Source organism: Saimiri boliviensis, chromosome 11 (assembly GCF_048565385.1).
Source record: "Saimiri boliviensis isolate mSaiBol1 chromosome 11, mSaiBol1.pri, whole genome shotgun sequence".
NCBI classification, from domain to species: domain Eukaryota; kingdom Metazoa; phylum Chordata; class Mammalia; order Primates; family Cebidae; genus Saimiri; species Saimiri boliviensis.
Genome location: NC_133459.1, coordinates 53458466 through 53476016, shown reverse-complemented (window position 1 = coordinate 53476016; position 17551 = coordinate 53458466). Strand labels below are relative to the sequence as shown.

General features: G+C 51.9%; 1 protein-coding gene across 1 annotated transcript; it reads right to left on the bottom strand.

The window, feature by feature from the left end:
- Positions 1-1706: 1706 nt before the first annotated feature.
- Positions 1707-16385, bottom strand: BSND (barttin CLCNK type accessory subunit beta). Its single transcript, XM_003921515.4, has 4 exons — positions 15932-16385; positions 8976-9070; positions 6576-6848; positions 1707-5655 (listed from the first exon to the last, which is right to left on the bottom strand). The coding sequence occupies exons 1-4, from the start codon at positions 16106-16108 to the stop codon at positions 5241-5243; spliced, it is 960 nt and encodes a 319-aa protein (XP_003921564.2). The 5' UTR covers positions 16109-16385; the 3' UTR covers positions 1707-5240.
- Positions 16386-17551: the final 1166 nt, after the last annotated feature.

The window sequence follows — 17551 nt, the reverse complement described above, 5'->3', positions numbered from 1 at the left end:
ACCGCACTTCAGCCTGGGCAACAAGAGCAAAACTCTGTCTCAAAATGAAAATGAAAATAAAAATAAAATGGGGACAGCATACCAACCTTGCAAGCTGCGAGGCTAAAATCAAATCAAGCAGGCAGAGCACAGCAGGTGCATTGTTGAGTCTTACTATGTGTGGACCAGGTGGCATCGTGGAAAGAGCACAGGCTCAGAGGACCTACGTTTGAATCCCAGTTTCTTAACGCCCATCTTTCAGGGCAGATGGAAAGATTAAATTCAATAAAATGATTTATGGGAAGCGCCTGGCACTCAGCAGGTGCCTGGAAGACTGTTTGGCACCTGTCTGACAGCACAGGCAATCCTGCTCCTCCTCAAAGGAGCTTCGGGGTGCTGCCCCTCTCACTCAGCATATTGCTCCCCTCCCGCCCCGCCCCGCAAGAGGCATTTTATACGCCTTAGTCCCTGGGCTTGCCTGCCTCTCTGCACCGGGCACACAGACATTCTTTACCCCTTGCAAGAAGCCTTTACATGCATCTTCCTCCTGGTGAGTGCACTCACCTATTGTTTTATTTATAGGCAGGACAGTGGCTCCCTGCTGCATAGATGAGGGAAGAGACCCAGAGGGGAAAGGAGACCAACATTGTCTAAACACCTACAATGTGCCGGGGGCATTATACCCATTATACCCAGTTCTTCTTCACAGAAGCCCAGGAGGGAGGTATGATCCTCCCCACTGCATAAATGTGGACATTGAGGCTCAGAGAGGGGCTGTGACTTGTCCAAGGCCACACAGCAAGGAACTGGCAGAGGCTGAAGGTGAAACCTGGTCTTTCTGATTCTAGAGTCCGGGATTTTGAACAAACATTTGCAATGTGGAATTGACAGACTGGTCCCCCAGGGCTGTTTCGAGGACCAGATGGGGGGACAGGTGTGGTGGTGCCTGGCACTCAGTGATATGGGACTGGGAGCAGAAGTGGAATCTTGCCCACCCCCACCATATCTCACAGAGAAAAGAGAGAGGAGCCCAGGGAGGGCTGTGGTGTGCCCAAGGTCACGACAAGCAGTCGGCAGAGCCCAGGCTCCCTGTCCCCAAGCTCCCTGCCTTTCCTTTCCCACCCTTTCCAGTTAAGGGCAGGGGCCGTCCCTCCAGGGCCTTTCTCTCCCCAGAGAGTGGAAACTTCCAGAGTCCCTCTGACCTGACAGGAGAGTGACCAAGAGCAGGCATTTTCACCCTGGCACACACACCCGGAGCCTGGGGCCGAAAGCTGGAATCCAGGCTTTGCCACCTCAAAAAGCCCCTCCTGGCCATTTCAGAGCCTCCCCACTTTCCCCCAGGACTTCTCCCAGTGGAAAGGGGCTGCCCCAGAGGCCCTGGTGCTTTAGAGGGGACTGCAAGTTGGCAAGGCGAGGGGACTGCAAGTTGGCAAGGCGAGGGGCGTGAAGCACAGTGTTTTATTTTATTTTATCCTAGAAGAGATTGAAGAAGATGCCCAAACATAGAATGAGCCCCGACTCCCGACAGCATCCAGTCCAGAGCGCAGGTCCACTCCTTCAATCCTCCCCAGGCTGCCGAACACAGGCCCAAATAACTAGTCCTTTCTTTTTTCTTTTCTTTTTTTTTTTTTTTTTTTTTTTTTTTGAGACGGAGTTTCGCTCTTGTTACCCAGGCTGGAGTGCAATGGCGCGATCTCGGCTCACCGCAACCTCCGCCTCCTGGGTTCAGGCAATTCTCCTGCCTCAGCCTCCTGAGTAGCTGGGATTACAGGCACGCGCCACCATGCCCAGCTACTTTTTTGTATTTTCTGTAGAGACGAGGTTTCACCATGTTGACCGGGATGGTCTCGATCTCTCGACCTCGTGATCCACCCGCCTCGGCCTCCCAAAGTGCTGGGATTACAGGCTTGAGCCACTGCGCCTGGCTACTAGTCCTTTCTAATACTGCTTTCAGGCTCCCCCGGCTTGCCTGGTGTTCATTCACCTTGCTGCCACGAGAAACCCAGCTTGTTAACTACAGGTGTGCTCTGGTGGTCTTTGGCTGCAGGGCATTGACTAAACAGGTTCCAGCAAATACCCGCTTCACATAACACTGCAAGATTCCAAATACATGCACTTCATCTATCATTTGCACGTGAGAAAGCTGAGGGCTGCAGAAGCAGCCAGACTTGCCCAAGGTCATATATTGTATTATCCAGATGAGAAGCTTTTGAGAGTAACATATTCTATCACCTGCATGAGGTATCTGAGAGGGAAAGGGGGCCTCCTCCTAACTTAGCAGAGGCAGTGGGGGTCGACCAGGACCTTCCTGGGCAGATCAGGTGTGCGGTTTCCCCATCATGCAGCAAGAGCCAGGAAGACCAAGCCTAAGTCTCACCATCTCACTCCACTACCCTAGCCCCCTGCAGAGGGGTTAGCATCTCCCTGGTGGCAGGCCCAGCACCCAGAGGCTCTTGCTTAAGTCTAACACCCCCCCCTGCAGTTATGGTTCAGGGGTGTGGGGCCACTCCTGAAATTCAGCCCCACCCAGCACTCCCCACAGTCAGCACCAGCCAGCACTCCCCACAGTCAGCACCACACAGCGCTCCCCACAGTCAGCACCACACAGCGCTCCCCTCAGTCAGCACCACCCAGCGCTCCCCACAGTCAGCACCACCCAGCGCTCCCCTCAGTCAGCACCACACAGCGCTCCCCACAGTCAGCACCACCCAGCGCTCCCCTCAGTCAGCACCACCCAGCGCTCCCCACAGTCAGCACCAGCCAGCGCTCCCCACAGTCAGCACCACACAGCGCTCCCCTCAGTCAGCACCACCCAGCGCTCCCCACAGTCAGCACCACCCAGCGCTCCCCTCAGTCAGCACCACCCAGCGCTCCCCTCAGTCAGCACCACCCAGCGCTCCCCACAGTCTTGCCACTGCAGTGAGCACTTAGTTCCCAAAGAGGGCCTGTAGTGCCTCCTAGATGAGGCCTCAGTTATCCTGCCCGAGGGAATGAGAATTTCTTTAAATTCTTTTAAAGAAAAGAATTTGCAGGTGAGTGAAGGTGACCCCTTTAAATGTTGAAAGTGGTTTTATTTTAGCCCTGGTGCTGGTGCTCTTTCTGATGTGGGTTGCAGGCTGCCCTGCCTTAGTCAACAGAGCACAGGAGCGCGCTACCCCTCACTTCATCCAAAGACTCAATGGCTGTGAGCAGAAACACCTGTCCCATGTCATGCCAGCAGAGAGGGTGTGCCCTGTGACATCCTTCACTGCAGAGGCAGAAATGACCCAGAAAGAAAAAGGAATGTGTTCCCAGGGCCGTGACCTTGTGACCCAGCACACAGGGGCATCTCTTTCCCTAGGCTGGGACCCCCAACCTCAACCTGGAGGCATAGCCCAGGTGAAGGTCTCCGGCTTCCAGGTGGCCCAGGGCACAGGTCTGAGGGTGTGTCCTGGTTTGAGGTAGTGTTACTGCCATTTTCTCTGCAGCTGCCACAGTCCTGGGTTGGGGCACAGACAGGCTTTGCAGAGACCAGCATAATAGCGTCACTAAGAGATACTACAATAGGATACAGTGATGTCTTCAAGGGCTGCGGAGACAGCCTGAGCTATTTACCGCCATGCTCCACCGCCCCAAACAGCTGGGAGCTGTCACTCTGCTGCCTCTGTTGTGTCCATTGTTTATTTCTCTGTTCCCACCTCAGCTTCTGCTCTGTGCTCTGTCTCTAACAAGGAAATCAAGCTCCCTAGACTGTAAGCCCTCTGAGGGCAAGGACAGTGTCAGTAGTTCATGTCTCTTTACCCCTAGAGATCATAGCTCAATATCTGGCATATAGTAGATGCTCACTAAATGCCATCCTATTCCATTTTGTTTTGAGACAGGGTCTCTGTCACCCAGGCTGGAGTGCAGTGGTGCAATCTTGGCTCACTGCAACCTCCATCTCTTGCGCTTAAGGAATCCTCCAGCTCAGCCTCCCAAGTAGCTGAGACTACAGGCGTGTGCCACCACACCCAGCTAATTTTTGTATTTTTAGTAGAGATGGGATTTCGCCATGTTGCCCAGGCTGGTCTCCAACTCCTGGCCTCAAGTGATCCACCCACCCCGGCCTCCCAAAGTGCTCAGATTATAGGCATGAGCCACTGCACCTGGCCAGCCAACCCATTCAAACTGAAGGAGGCCAGGAAGCTGAATTTCACCTATAATTCCAAGTCAAAGCAAATGTACTCCACAGGCAGGGGTTGGGGATGGGGTTCCTTTGAGGGCTTTTTGCCTGCTTTGTGAATGCATCAGACCATTTAGAAGTTTGAATGCCAGAGAGTAAGAGGGCTATGAGTCTAAAAGTTGGGAGCGTGGGGGAGAGTGGTGTTGTCTGCAACAGGTTCCCGGGTCCTGGTGAGTTCTGTACACCCTTGATGACCACCAGTTCTGGGCCAGGCCAGAAAAGCCCATCTGGGCACAGGAGATCCCAAGGCGGATAAAATCAAGACGCTGCCCTTTACAGGAGGCAGGCAGCCATGCCACATTGATCAATGTACAGGTCCCAGAGGCAGTGCAGAAAAGCAAGACTGCTTGGTTCCAGGAGGCAGTGACATCAGGAAAACCTTTCTGAGGGGGGCCAATTTTGCAGGGGTTTGAAGGATGAGTATGAATTTGCCAAGCTGAAAAGGGAGCCAAGGGCATCCTGGTGGAGGAGAACAGCTTGGGCAAGAATGTGAGCCACAAGATGGGCGGGGCAGCCAGGCTTGGAATTGGAGGAGCAGAGAGAATGAGGTCAGCAGGGCTCAGTCACAGAAGGTTTGGCGTCCTGGCAAAGGAGGAATGGAAGCTGCAGGAGGAATGTGGCCCAGGAGGAGATGAGGCTCCCTTTGCATGAAGACGGATCACGCCATCTACCAAGCAGACGATAAGACACAATAGTAATGGGAACCCTGAGAGGCCTTCAGAAAGGATCAGGGGCCCAGGGGAAGCACCAAGGAAGGTCCCTGTCAGAGACCTGCTTTGGGGGGAGGTGGAAAATGGTTTTGAGGGCCACAGCTGCTGCAAACGTAAACAAATCACATTTTGCCTTCAAAGGTTAGCTGAAGACAACTAACTATTGGAAAAACAGCCATCCATTGATAGTCATCATCCCTTCCCTGTGCATTTCTTTACCATCCTCAAAATGCACCATCTCATTTGAACCTCCATATCATCCCATTTTGCAGATAGGGAAACTGAGGCCCTGTGCTGTCACACAGGGGTTAGCAACAGTTCCAGACTAGAAGCTATGGAGCACAACCATCTCAGCCCTGGGTGTCAGGCTCAAAACCCAGTTCCTTGTCTGGGAGGGGGTCCCCGGGACCGTCTGGCAGCCCGTAGTACAGGTCCTCCTCTTCCTCCTTGGGTTCCTCCCCGCCTGTGTCCAAAGCCTCCTTCTCCTCCACCTTTGTCCTTGGGTACTGCTGCCAGTTGTTGGGCAGGACTACCTCCTGCTGCTGCCCCTCTTGGGGCTCATCCTCCAACGTTGGGGCATCGATCAGGGCAAAGTCTTGGAAACGGTCCAGAGGGCACTTGAAGGCCCAGGGCTCCTGTTGTGGGGAACAAGCTTCCTCCCCATCGTGTGGAGATGGGTTGGGGCTGCTGCCTTCACTGGAGCCCATGTCCAGGTCATCTTGGAAGGAAGCCAAGGGGGCAGGGCCCTCAGGAAAGGCTGGGGGGCTGCAGGGGCAAAGACCACAAGGTAAGGGCATCTATGAGTCAGAATAGCTGGGTCCACATTCCAGCCACTAGCTGCAAGGCCCAGGGTAGGTTAATCCACCTACCCATGCCTCAGCTTCCTCCCCCTGTGAAGTGGAGGAAATAACAGTATTCACTCCTGCAGCTCTTTCCTTCATGCCTGGCACATAGTAGGTGCTCAAGAAATAGGACCATTATTATGTTATTATCTGAACCAGGTCACTCATCTACTTTTCCAATTATTCAGGTTCTCCTGCATTGCTCACAGGCCCAGTTACTCTGGGGCGTCCCTCTGTGTCTTTTCCTCCCCCGTTGGACTCAGGGCTCCTCAGGGGTTGATGCCAATGAAGGCTGGGCAGGGAGTTGGTGCTGAGTAATGTGGATGGAATGAATAGATACACGGATGAATGAGGAGCCCAGTGCACAGACAGACAGGGATGCGAGTAGAGTGGAGAGTGCCTTGCCCAAGGTCACAGAGCAGGCCAGAGGCAGATCCAAATTTGAACTCAGGTCCTCTGGCTCCTGGTCCCCTACTACTCACAACGAGCATTCAGAGCCAGCAAGATGCTGCTGTATGCCAGGCATTTAAATGCCCTATCTCAATCTCAACATTTCTGGGCAGCAGGAATGATCATTCCTGTGTGGGGAAACTGAGGCTAGGGAAAGTAAGGAAATTACCACAGCTACACAGCACTTGAGCTGGGATTTGAACCAAGGCCTTTCTGACTCCCAAGCCCATGCTCATTTGTCTGCCACACCTGCCACATCTCAGGACATCCCCCACACTCCACTGCTCTCTCCTTACTCCCAATGTCCCCACCCACCCCCTGGTGGTCCCCGACTCCTCTCCTTTTTAACCCCTGAACTGGGCAGAACCCCACTCCTGCCCTCTGAGCACTCACTCGAGGCAGCTGTGAGTTAGCCTTCTTTCCCCTTCACTCTCATCTGATCCCTTGTGGATGACCACGGCAGCCTCCATCCAGGCCTGAACGTCACCAGGGCCACCTTCTCCATCACTGGTTCCCAGCTTCGGCTGTCCCGTCTCGGAGGCCAGCGAGGAGCGGGGGTCCTCACTGTAGCTTATGACTTTCATCTGGATGTGGCTGAAGTCAGGCAGGCTCTGGTCATAGGCGGCTTCCTCCCACAGCCGGACATAGCGGGGCTGGGGACCGGGGCTGGAGAGGGAGAGAGAACAGGCAGATTGACAGAGTCGCTCAGCAAACAGCAGTGTTCTCCCCCGACTCGTTTGCCTTGGGTATGCGGTCTCCCCTCATCTCACAAGAAGCCTTTGGGGTGTTAGTGCTCCCATTTCAGGGATGAAGAGGCTGAGGCCCAGCAAAGTGAGTAAATTAAGTGGCAAAGCTCTGGCCTGCCCCCAAGTCTGACTCTCTACCCAGTGTTCTTTTCACTCGATGTCTCCAAAGTTAACCACAAAGATGCAATGGCAAAATGAAGAGCAGTTAACATTGAGTTTGCTGGCTCCCAGATGGTGGGTAAAGGCTGTATGCTTATCAACCCGTTGTTCTAGACAATGCCTTGAGGCAGAAATTCTCATTGCCGTTTTACAGACAAGGACATAGCCAGCAATAATGGTCTACAGCAATGGCGCTCCTTTCCTGCCAGGCTCTGTTAGTTGGCTCATCTAATCCTTCTCATAATTACAGGAGATACTATGAGGAAACGGAGGCACAGAGTCTCTAACAGACTAGTACCCAGGTGACACGGACCCTAGGTGATGGCACTGGAGCTCCAGGCTTCATTTCTCTATCACTGTGCTACAGTCCCTCTGGAAAGTAAGGTTCAGAGACTAGGGCCCTTGCCTGGGGTCACACAGCCGGGAAATGACAGGGAAGAGCTCAGAACCCAGGGTGGCCTGAGCCCCCACACCATCACAGGAGCCCACCCCAAGTAACCAGTACTGAGACAGACCCCAGGCTGGCCTCCATACCCATGGGGTGTATCCCCTTCACTCCCACTGAGACAGTTGTTCACCTTGTGTGCCAGGGGCAGAAAATGCCATTATCATCCACTTTCCCAAGCAAAGCAGAGAGCATCCCTGACCCAGCCGACAGATCCTGGGCTTGAAGTCAGGCCTCCTGAGCACAGAGTCACAGCCCAGGGGGTTGATGGTCCCACAGCCCCTCCAGAGCTGGAGCAGTCTTGACTGTGCCATGGAAGCCAGAGCTCAAAACCTCCAGTGAGGGAAACAGTCTGCAGCCAGATCAGGCCTGAGTTCAGACCCCGCCTCCATCACTGCTGAGTTCAGGCCCTGCTTCCATCACTGACTCCCCATGAGGTTTGGGGTTTGTGACTACACTTCTCTGAACCTCAACCTTCCCATCTGTATAAAGGGCTTGTGGCCGGGCCTGGTGGCTCAAGCCTATAATCCCAGCACTTTTGGAGGCCAAGGCAGGTGGATCACGAGGTCAAGAGATCGAGACCATCCTGGTCAAAATGATGAAACCCTGTCTCTACTAAAAATACAAAAAATTAGCTGGGCATGGTGGAGCATGCCTGTAATCCCAGCTACTCAGAAGGCTGAGGCAGAAGAATTGCCTGAACCCAGGAGGCGGAAGTTGCGGTGAGCCAAGATCACGCCATTGCACTCCAGCCTGGGCAACAAGAGCGAAACTCCGTCTCAAAAAAAAAAGAGGGGGGCCTAACACCTCCACCTCACAGGGTTTCTATGAGGACTGATGGAGATGATGGGCACACATGCCTGACTCAGTCTCTGGCACACAGAAGGCACTTACTAATGATGACAAACACTCATAGAAGACCTACTGTGTGTCAGGTTCTGTTCTTAGCACTCCGCATATATTACCTCATTTAACACTCCCTGAAGTCCTAGGAGATAGGTACAATGGGTATCCCCATTTTACAGACGAGACAAAGAGAGGTCAGTAGTTTGCCCGAAGTCATGCAGTGAGTAGGCAGCAGAGCCCTAGGGCAGTACCCTGGCCATCACCATGCCTAGCAGTCACTCCTGTGACTATTTCACTGTGTTTCTCACAGTACGTTTCCCTGTATGATTTGCTCCATGGAGATCTTGTATTCCCTGTAACATACCGTCTCATCCCTAACAAGACAAATTCCCTGGGTCTGTTTCCTTATCCGTACAATGGGAATAATAACACCTGACTCACAGAATTGAGAGTTAAAAACAGTCCTTAATTTCTAATGACACCTTCTCAGTAAGTGAGAAGGCAAACAGCCTTCCCAGCCTCTCCCTCACTCTCCTCAGTCAGGGGAGACTGCCGATGGGGCTTACTGCTCCCCTGCCCAGCAGGCCTGGCACCTACCTCTTCATCTCAGCAGCAAGCCCATTCTCCAGCAGGCCCAGGGTCTTTGGGGAGAGGATGCCTTGGAAGTCAGAGTCAGCAGGAACAAAAGCGATCTACAAGCAAAGGAGAGACAGCCTCTGTGCAGCTGACCAGGGTGGGGGCTGCTGTGCCCCCAGGGAATCGGCAAACCTCTCCATGCACCCTGGGAGACAGGCTGCACCATGGAAGCCTCCCTGCCTGGCAGGAGAGGGGCCTGCTTGGGGCACAGCGCCAGAGGGAGGATGAACCTCTGCGCCCCTGCTCCCTCCCTGGTTCTTCTTCACTCACTCAACTTACTGAGTACCTGCTGTGCGCAGGCACTGTCACGGGCACTAGGAGCAGCAGGAATTGAAAGAGATAACCTTGTCCTTGGGGAGTTCACCTTTTGTCATTTCCCAGGGGTCTTCGTCCAGTGCCCAGCACACGCCTGGCACATAGTAGGTCCTTCATCCATATTTGGTGAATGAGTGGAAAGCAAGCCATTCTCATGTCTTTTTTGGCACGTGGGCTGCAGTGGGTGACAGAGAAGCTATGCCCACCCGTCCCTGTCCCTGAGCTTTCAGGAATGAAGAGGTCTCTGCAAATCCAGCCCTAGGAGGGCACTACGTGGTACAGCAGGAGGCAGATCAGGCAGGAGGCAGTGGGTAAGGGAGAGGAGCTCTGCCTGAGGGGACTGGGAGACGGGTTGAGGATCCCTCCTCTGCCAGGTCCTCGCTGTGGGCCCTAGGCAGGTCATCTCTCTTCCCAGTCTCTCTGTGCTCCTCTGTATAAAGGGGCTAGCCTCGAAGATATACTTGCACAGCTATGCTCAGAGCACCACTATTCACAAGAGCCAAGAGGTAGATGCAATTCAAGTATCTGCTGGTGAATGAATGGATAAACAAAATGTAGTCTATCCACACAACAAAATACTATTCAGCCTTAAGGATAGAAATTCTGGCACATGCTACAACATCACTGAACCTTGAGGACATTATGCTGAGCAGAAAGACAAATACTGGGCCGGGCATGTTGGCTCACACCTGTAATGCCAACACTTTGGGAGGCTGAGGCAGATGGACCACCTGAGGTCAGAAGTTCGAAACCAGCCTGGCCAACATGATGAAACCTTGTCTCTACTAAAAATACAAAAAAAAAAAAAAAAAAAATTAGCCAGGCGTGGGGGTGCATGCTTGTAATCCCAGCTACTCTGGAGGCTGAGGCAGGAGAATTCCTTGAACCTGGGAGGCGAAAGTCACAGTGAGCTTAGATCATGCCGTTGCACTCCAACCTGGGCAACAAGAGTGAAACTCCATCTCAAATAAATAAATAAATAGAAAGAAAGAAAGACAAATACTGTATGATTTTACTTTTCTGAGGCACCTAGAATAGTCAAATCCATAGAGCCGGAAAGCAGAATGGTGGTTGCCAGGGACTAGGGAGCAGGGTCATAAGATTATTTAACGGGTATAGAGTTTAGCTTTACAAGATGCACCGCATTCCGGAAATTGGTTGGACAACAGTGTGAATGTACTTAGCTGTACTGTACACGTAAACATGTTTAAGAAACTAAATTTTATGTTACATGTATTTTACAAGTTTTTAAAATGGGGCTATTTATGCCTGCCTCCTGAGGTTGCTGTGAAAATTTCATGAGATCATATGTAGGGAATCCTTCAGCATGGTGCCCAGCACATAGTAACTGCTCAGTAAATCATAACTTGATGCTACTGATGATTCTGTTGTCTGACTTCCCTGAGTCTTGCTTCTCTTCAGCTGAAAATTTTCCAACAAATATTTGTTGAGACTCTGCAGTGTTATACCAGATTCACAAATAGCACTTCCCTATTTCACTTCCCACAGAGTGAAGTAAGTACAAGATACTTGTGTGCACTAAGAAAGCTCCATTCTGATGGGAAGAAGGAAATGATGGATGGAGGGGGCCTTTGAACTCCTATAAGGAGTGAGCTTCCCCTAGATATCTAGAAATAAAGCAGAGGGCCTGAGCAATGAAGCAAGATCCTGTCTCTAAAAAAAAGAAAAATAAATAAATCACAAACTTAGCCAGGTGTGGTGGAGTGCACCTGTCATCCCAGCTACTTGGGAGACTGGGGCAGGAGGATTGGTTGATCCCAGGAGTTCGAGGCTGCAGTGAGCTATGATTGCACCTCTGCACTCCAGCCTAAGTGACAGACTGAGCTCCTGTTTCTAAAAAAGAAGAAAGAAAGAAAGAAAGAAAAAGAAAAGAAAGAAAGAAAGAAAAAGAAAAGGAAAGAAGGAAAAGAAAAGAGAGAGGGAGGGAGGGAGGGAGGGAGGGAGGGAGGGAGGGAGGAAAACTAAGCAGGGATCTGGGCATCTTTCACCCCCACTAAGGATGCCTTGTACTTCCTAGCTGGTACTGTACTTCCTAGAAGCTGCCTCTTCCTCTGCCTCATTACCTCATAGCCTACTCAGCACCATCATCATCACCATCATCATCCTCATTACCATCAATCATCACCATAAATATTATTATCACAAAAATTACCATCATCACCATCGCTATTATCATCATTATCACCATCATAACCATTACCATCATCCCATTATCAGCATTACCATTCTCACCATCACCATCCTCACCATAATTATCATTATCATCATCATCACCACCATTGTCACCATTATCATTCTTACCATCACTGTCCTTGCCATCATCATCACTATCATCATCATCACCATTCTCACCATCACCATCCTTACCCACCATCATTATCATTATCATCATCACCATTATCATCCTCACCATCACCATCTTCACATCACCATCCTCACCATCATCATCCTCACCAGCACCATCTTCACCATCATCCTCACCAGCACCATCCTCACCATCATCATCTTCACCATCACCGTCCTCACCGTCACCCTCACCATCATCATCTTCACCATCACCATCCCCACCATCATCATTCTCACCAGCACCATCCTCACCATCATCTTCACCATCATCATCCTCACCATCACCATCCTCACCATCATTTTCACTATCATCTTTACCATCACCATCTTCACCATCATCTTCACCATCATTATCCTCACCATCATCATCTTCACCATCATCATCTTCACCATCACCATCCTCACCATCATCATTCTCACCAGCACCATCCTCACCATCATCATCTCCACCATTATCATCTTCACCATCACCATCTTCACCATCATCATCCTCACCATCACCATCCTCACCATCATCTTCACTATCATCTTTACCATCACCATCCTCACCAGCACCATCCTCACCAGCACCATCACTGACATCATCATCATTATTACCATTACCATTCTCACCCTCACCATCCCCACCACACTCTCATTATCACCATCTTTATCATCATCACCTTCTCTATGAAAAGCTTAGAGAAGGAGAGAATGGAGCATCTTAAAATACAAGTTTTTTGATGAGTAGGAATAGGCAGAGTTGAAGCTGGGGAGGGGATATCAGACCATGGAGACCACCAGAACATCAAACCAAGCTTAACATTGTCCAGAGGCAATGGGGAGTCCTGAAGTAGTTCTCAGCAGGAGCGTACACTCAGATTTGTGTTTAGGCAGAACATTGAGCCATCTCCAGAGGGAGGGAGACCACAGTTGGGCCCCTGGTCCTGGGCTCCAGCACAGCAGGCAGGAGTGAGGAATGGGGGATGTGTCGGCAGAGACCCTGCTCTCCCTGGCACTCCTTTCCCTGCTCACAGCTCCCCAGGCCCATCTTCACTAACGGGCTCAGCCCCTCCAACTGCCCCATACACTAGATTTGATTTGTCCTGATCCCTTCTCTTCTGTCATGCCTGGGGCTCAGTTGGCCACCAAATCTGACCGGGTCCACTTTAGAAATTCAGTAAGATAACCTGAGTGGAAGTGCTGGTGCTATGCATAACCACAGCAGGTACTCTACGTGTGGTGAACTGTAAATGTCACCTGAGTTCCTACAGCTTTGGGTTTAAATTCTGCATTAGTCCAGATGACTGTCAGCTCTCACCAGGACCAGAGAAGAAGCCTCCCCCCTGATATGGCTGCCCCAGACCTTCCTTCTTCTGGATATCTTTCTCAAACTGCAAAGCTGGTCGTGTCCCATTAACTAAAGGATCAGCTCCAGATTCCTTACCATGGCGTTCCAGGCTCTGAAGAGCTGAGCCCCACTCTCTCTCCACCTTTACCTTCCTCCCCTCTGACTCTCATACCCACGCTTGCCCACTTGCTTTATTCTTTCACCACATTGTTCTGATTCTTTCACCATATTGCTGTAATTTACTTAGCAGTTACATTGCTTTGATCATGCTGCTCATCTGCCTAGAATGTCTGTCCCCTTCTTCTCTGCCTGTTGAACTCCTGTCCCACCTACAAAGGTCAGCTAACCTTCTCTGTGAAGCCTATTTCCTCCCCATCAGGCAGCAAAAAGTCTCTCCCACCAGACCTCTAGCCCCTAAAAGACACGAACAGCTTAATGCATGTTGGTATTGGCTGCCCCTCACCTCTGTATTCTAATTAGCTGATTCTATTTCCTTTTATTTCTGTCTCCCCATTCATTGAAACTTTCCCTGGATCCGGCACAGAGAGCCAGGAGAGGAGGCTGAGGGCAGGATAGGCATGAGCATCGCAGGCGATGTTGGCCCAGGCACCAGTGAGACCACACAGGATCCAGGGAGCTCGCCACTTGAATGTCTCCCTGGTTTGCAATATGCTTTCCTCTCTTCCCTTCCTGGAGTCAGCCTGTGCTGGCTCTATCAGCCTGCATCTCTGAAACACACACTCACACACACCTGCACTCACGAAGAGACCCCCCCCACCCAGTGTCACAAATACCAATCCTCAATCCTGAGAACAATGCCTTCAATGCCGTCACATGCGTTCCATGTCAGGCACGGTGCCAGGTCTCCAGGTGTCCCCCAACACACACACACACACACACACACACACACACACACACACACACACGATCCCACTGTGTTCTCCCAATTGGCCGTACAAGGCTCAGAGCTGGGGGGCAGATGTGGGGACTCCTGCCAAGGTCACAGTAGTGGGACATGAAGGAGCAGGGATTTGAATCTGGGCCTGGAGGTCACTACAGCATGTGCCATTTCCAGTCCCCCTCGCTGCCTCCACAGCATGTGAACACATGAATCTATCAACAGTTACTCATTAATAACCAGCAATATTCCCTCCTCCCCTCCCTCCCCTCTACTGCCACTCCCATCAACCTGCCCACCACTCCAGAGCCACCTCTAGTTAAGAGGGGAGGGTAGGAAGGATGCGCCCCTCCACATCCCTGCCATCCCTCTGCTGTCCCCCAGGGTCCAGCCTCCTCACTGGGAGGATTACGATGGCAGTGGTGACCTGGGTGGCTTTAGCCCCAGGGATTTCTCCTGATGACCTCTGCTCAGGGAATTGCAAAGACAGAGGCAAGTTGACTGTAAACTGCCTGCTAAATGACTACAAACCAGCCCAGACCGCTCCAGCACTGAACAGAATGACAGCCCAGGGCTGGCCTGTGGAGGGGGCGGGGCTGGGGAGAGCCTGCCCGGGCTCCGGGAGCCGTCCCCCTCCTTCCCTGAAGCCCTGAGCACAGTCACCCAGGTGGGAGGAGAGGAGGTGTGGGGGTTGCTGGGGTCTGCCTGGGCCTGGAGCCCTAGATGTTAGGTCCAGGAGGACCCCGAGATATACCCACTTCCCCACCACTCCTCCTTACTCACACTTTGTACAAATGAGAAACCAGGCTCAGAGAGGAAAGGGGCGTGAGCAAAGTCTCCCAGGCAGTTAGAGATGGAGTCCAAGTTAGAGTCCCTATTTCTCTCCTTTACTCCCGGGTCTGTACCTGACCAGCTGTGTGACCTTGGGAGTCACTTAGGCTCTCTAGATGTTGAAGGTTTACACCTCCTCCCATTTCCATTCCACACAGCTGTTTGGAGGACCGGTATCAGTAACAGTGGTAGCCCTTCATCTATATATAACACCTTACAGTTTACAAAATATTCCTATATCTCACCTCTTCTCTGATCTTTAAAATGAGCCTGTGAAGCTCTGTGCAAAATAGGGGCTGGGGTCACACTTGCGGATGAAAAAAATGAGGCTCAAAAAGACAAAAGTCATAGAGAGTTTGGAACAGAACTCGAACTAAAACCCAGGACTCCCAAACCAGTGCTCTTTCCATCACTAAATTACACATAGGCTAGGAATACATGAAGACTCTAAAGGATACTGCCCAGTGCATGCCACCAAGGTTAGACCTGACCTACTCCAGAGCTCTCAGCAGCTCTGGGACCCAGAAGTAGAAGACCCAAGATGACGGATGATGACATGCATCTGAGCTCCAATCCAAACCTTGCTTGTTAGCTTGGGGCCTCTCCTTCTGGACCTCAGAAAGGCTCAGAATGTGGAACTACAGAAGGCACCAAAAGGCTTAGGATGAGAGCTGAACGGCACCCTGAATGTAGGCGTGCCCGCCAGGTGCTCAGCATTCATTAGCGTTTGTTTTAAGCATATGAATGGCGTGTTTCGCTTTACTGTGTCTACACCATAGCTTCTGGTTCAGAGCTCCAGATCCAGGGGCCTTCTGATCAACCCTTAGGCTGAGGGAGGGAGGGAGGGAAGAAGGAAGGGAAGGAAGGAGGGAGGGAATGAGGGAGGGAGGGGTGGATGGATGGGTGGGCATGTGGATGGATAAATGGGTGGATGGGTGTATGAATGGATGGATGGATGAGTGGGTGTGTGGATGGATAAATGGGTGGGTGGGTGAGTGTGTGGATGAATGGGTGGGTGGGATGGATGCTCAGGAGAGCAGAAAGAAGACCAAGTCAAAATGAGAAGAATGAAAAGACAACTGAAGGATGGGGGCGGGTGAGTCATGGCATAAAGGCACAGTGTCCAGCCCTCCTGGCCCCAGGTGACCTAGCCGCACCCAGCCCCCCGCCACCTACCTTGGGGTAGCACTGGCACATGCTCCAGATGATGCCCCCAATCACCATGATGCTGCCCATGGCATAGAAGGTGCCGTAGACCTGGGGCCGATCATGGCTCATGAGGAACGTACCGAGGGCCAGCAGGAAAAGCCCCAGCACGATGAAGCCGATGCGAAAGGTCTTCTCATCAGCCATGGCTGCCTGGCCAGGCCCTGGCCTGCACAGCCCTGGCAGAGGGGTGGCTGCGGTTCAGCCTAAACACCCAGACAGGCTCACACAAGGAGAGAAGACGCTCTGAAATCACTACAACTCAAGGCTTCAGGGGACAGCAAGATCCCTCTCGGTCCAGCTCTGGTCCCTGGACCCACCAGTTCAACAGGGCTGGAGGCGGCTCGCTTCAACGGACCCACATACCCACCCGGCCACCTTTACTCCTCTCCCTCTCACCTTCCCTCTGGGCCCGGCAGGTCTGGGGTGTGTGTGAATCTGAGTGAGGGAGCACACAGAGGAGGGAGAGTGGGAGGTTACGGGGGCTGGGCCCCAGCCAAGGCTTTGACATCACCTCATTTGCCTACCATGGGGCTGAGCTGGGTGGACAGGCAGCCCCACACCTTCCAGCTCTGGGAAGCAGGGTACAGTTCTGCAGCCAAGAGAGGCTAGAATGCTGCTATTGGAGGATTCCAGGGTCCCACAGGCTGGCATTTCAGAATCCTGAAGAATTCTACACTCTTCCAGGACATGTGCCTAGCCGGGGTTCAGGCATAATGACACATATTTACTGGCAGGCGACTATGTGCATGGCACCATTCTAAACATGTTACAGCTATTAACTCATTGAAGGGAACCCCATGAGGCAGCTACTAGTATCCCCACTCCACAAAGGACCCTGGGGCACAGACAAGTAACTTGCCCAAGGTCACACAGCTAGAGATGGCAGAGCTAATGGAACATGAACCCAGAGGCCGTGGGCCTTGCCACAGCATGATACTGCGTAACTGCAGCAACTGAACAGTGCGGCTCTGTTGGTGAGGCAGGCTGCCTGGGTCTGGATTCTGGCTTCTCTCCTGTGGGACAGCGTGGTCATGATCAGGTTATATATCACCTCTTCTCTCTCTCTCTCTCTGTCTTTTTTTTTTTTTTTTTTTTTGAGACAGATTCTCACATTGTCACCCAGGCTGGAGTGCAACGGCGTGTCTCAGCTCACTGCAACCTCCGCCTCCTGGGTTTAAGCAATTCTGCCTCAGCCTCCCGAGTAGCTGGGGTTACAGGCATGCACCACCAAGCCCAGCTAATTTTTGTATTTTTAGTAGAGACGGGGTTTCACTATATTGGCCAGGCTGGTCTCCAACGCCTGACCTCAGGTTATCCACCTGCCTCGGCCTCCCAAAGTGCTGGGATTACAGGCATGAGCCACTGCACCCGGCCTTCTCTTATCTTTATAATGACCCCGTGTAGCTCTGTGCAACAGGGGCTGGGGTCCCATTTGCAGATGAAAAAAAATGAGGCTCAAAAAGACAAAGGTCATAGAGAGTTTGGAACAGGACTTGAACTAGAATCCAGGACTCCCAAACCAGTGCTCTTCCCATCACTAAATTACACATACGGCTAGGAATACATGAAAACTCTAAAGGATACCTT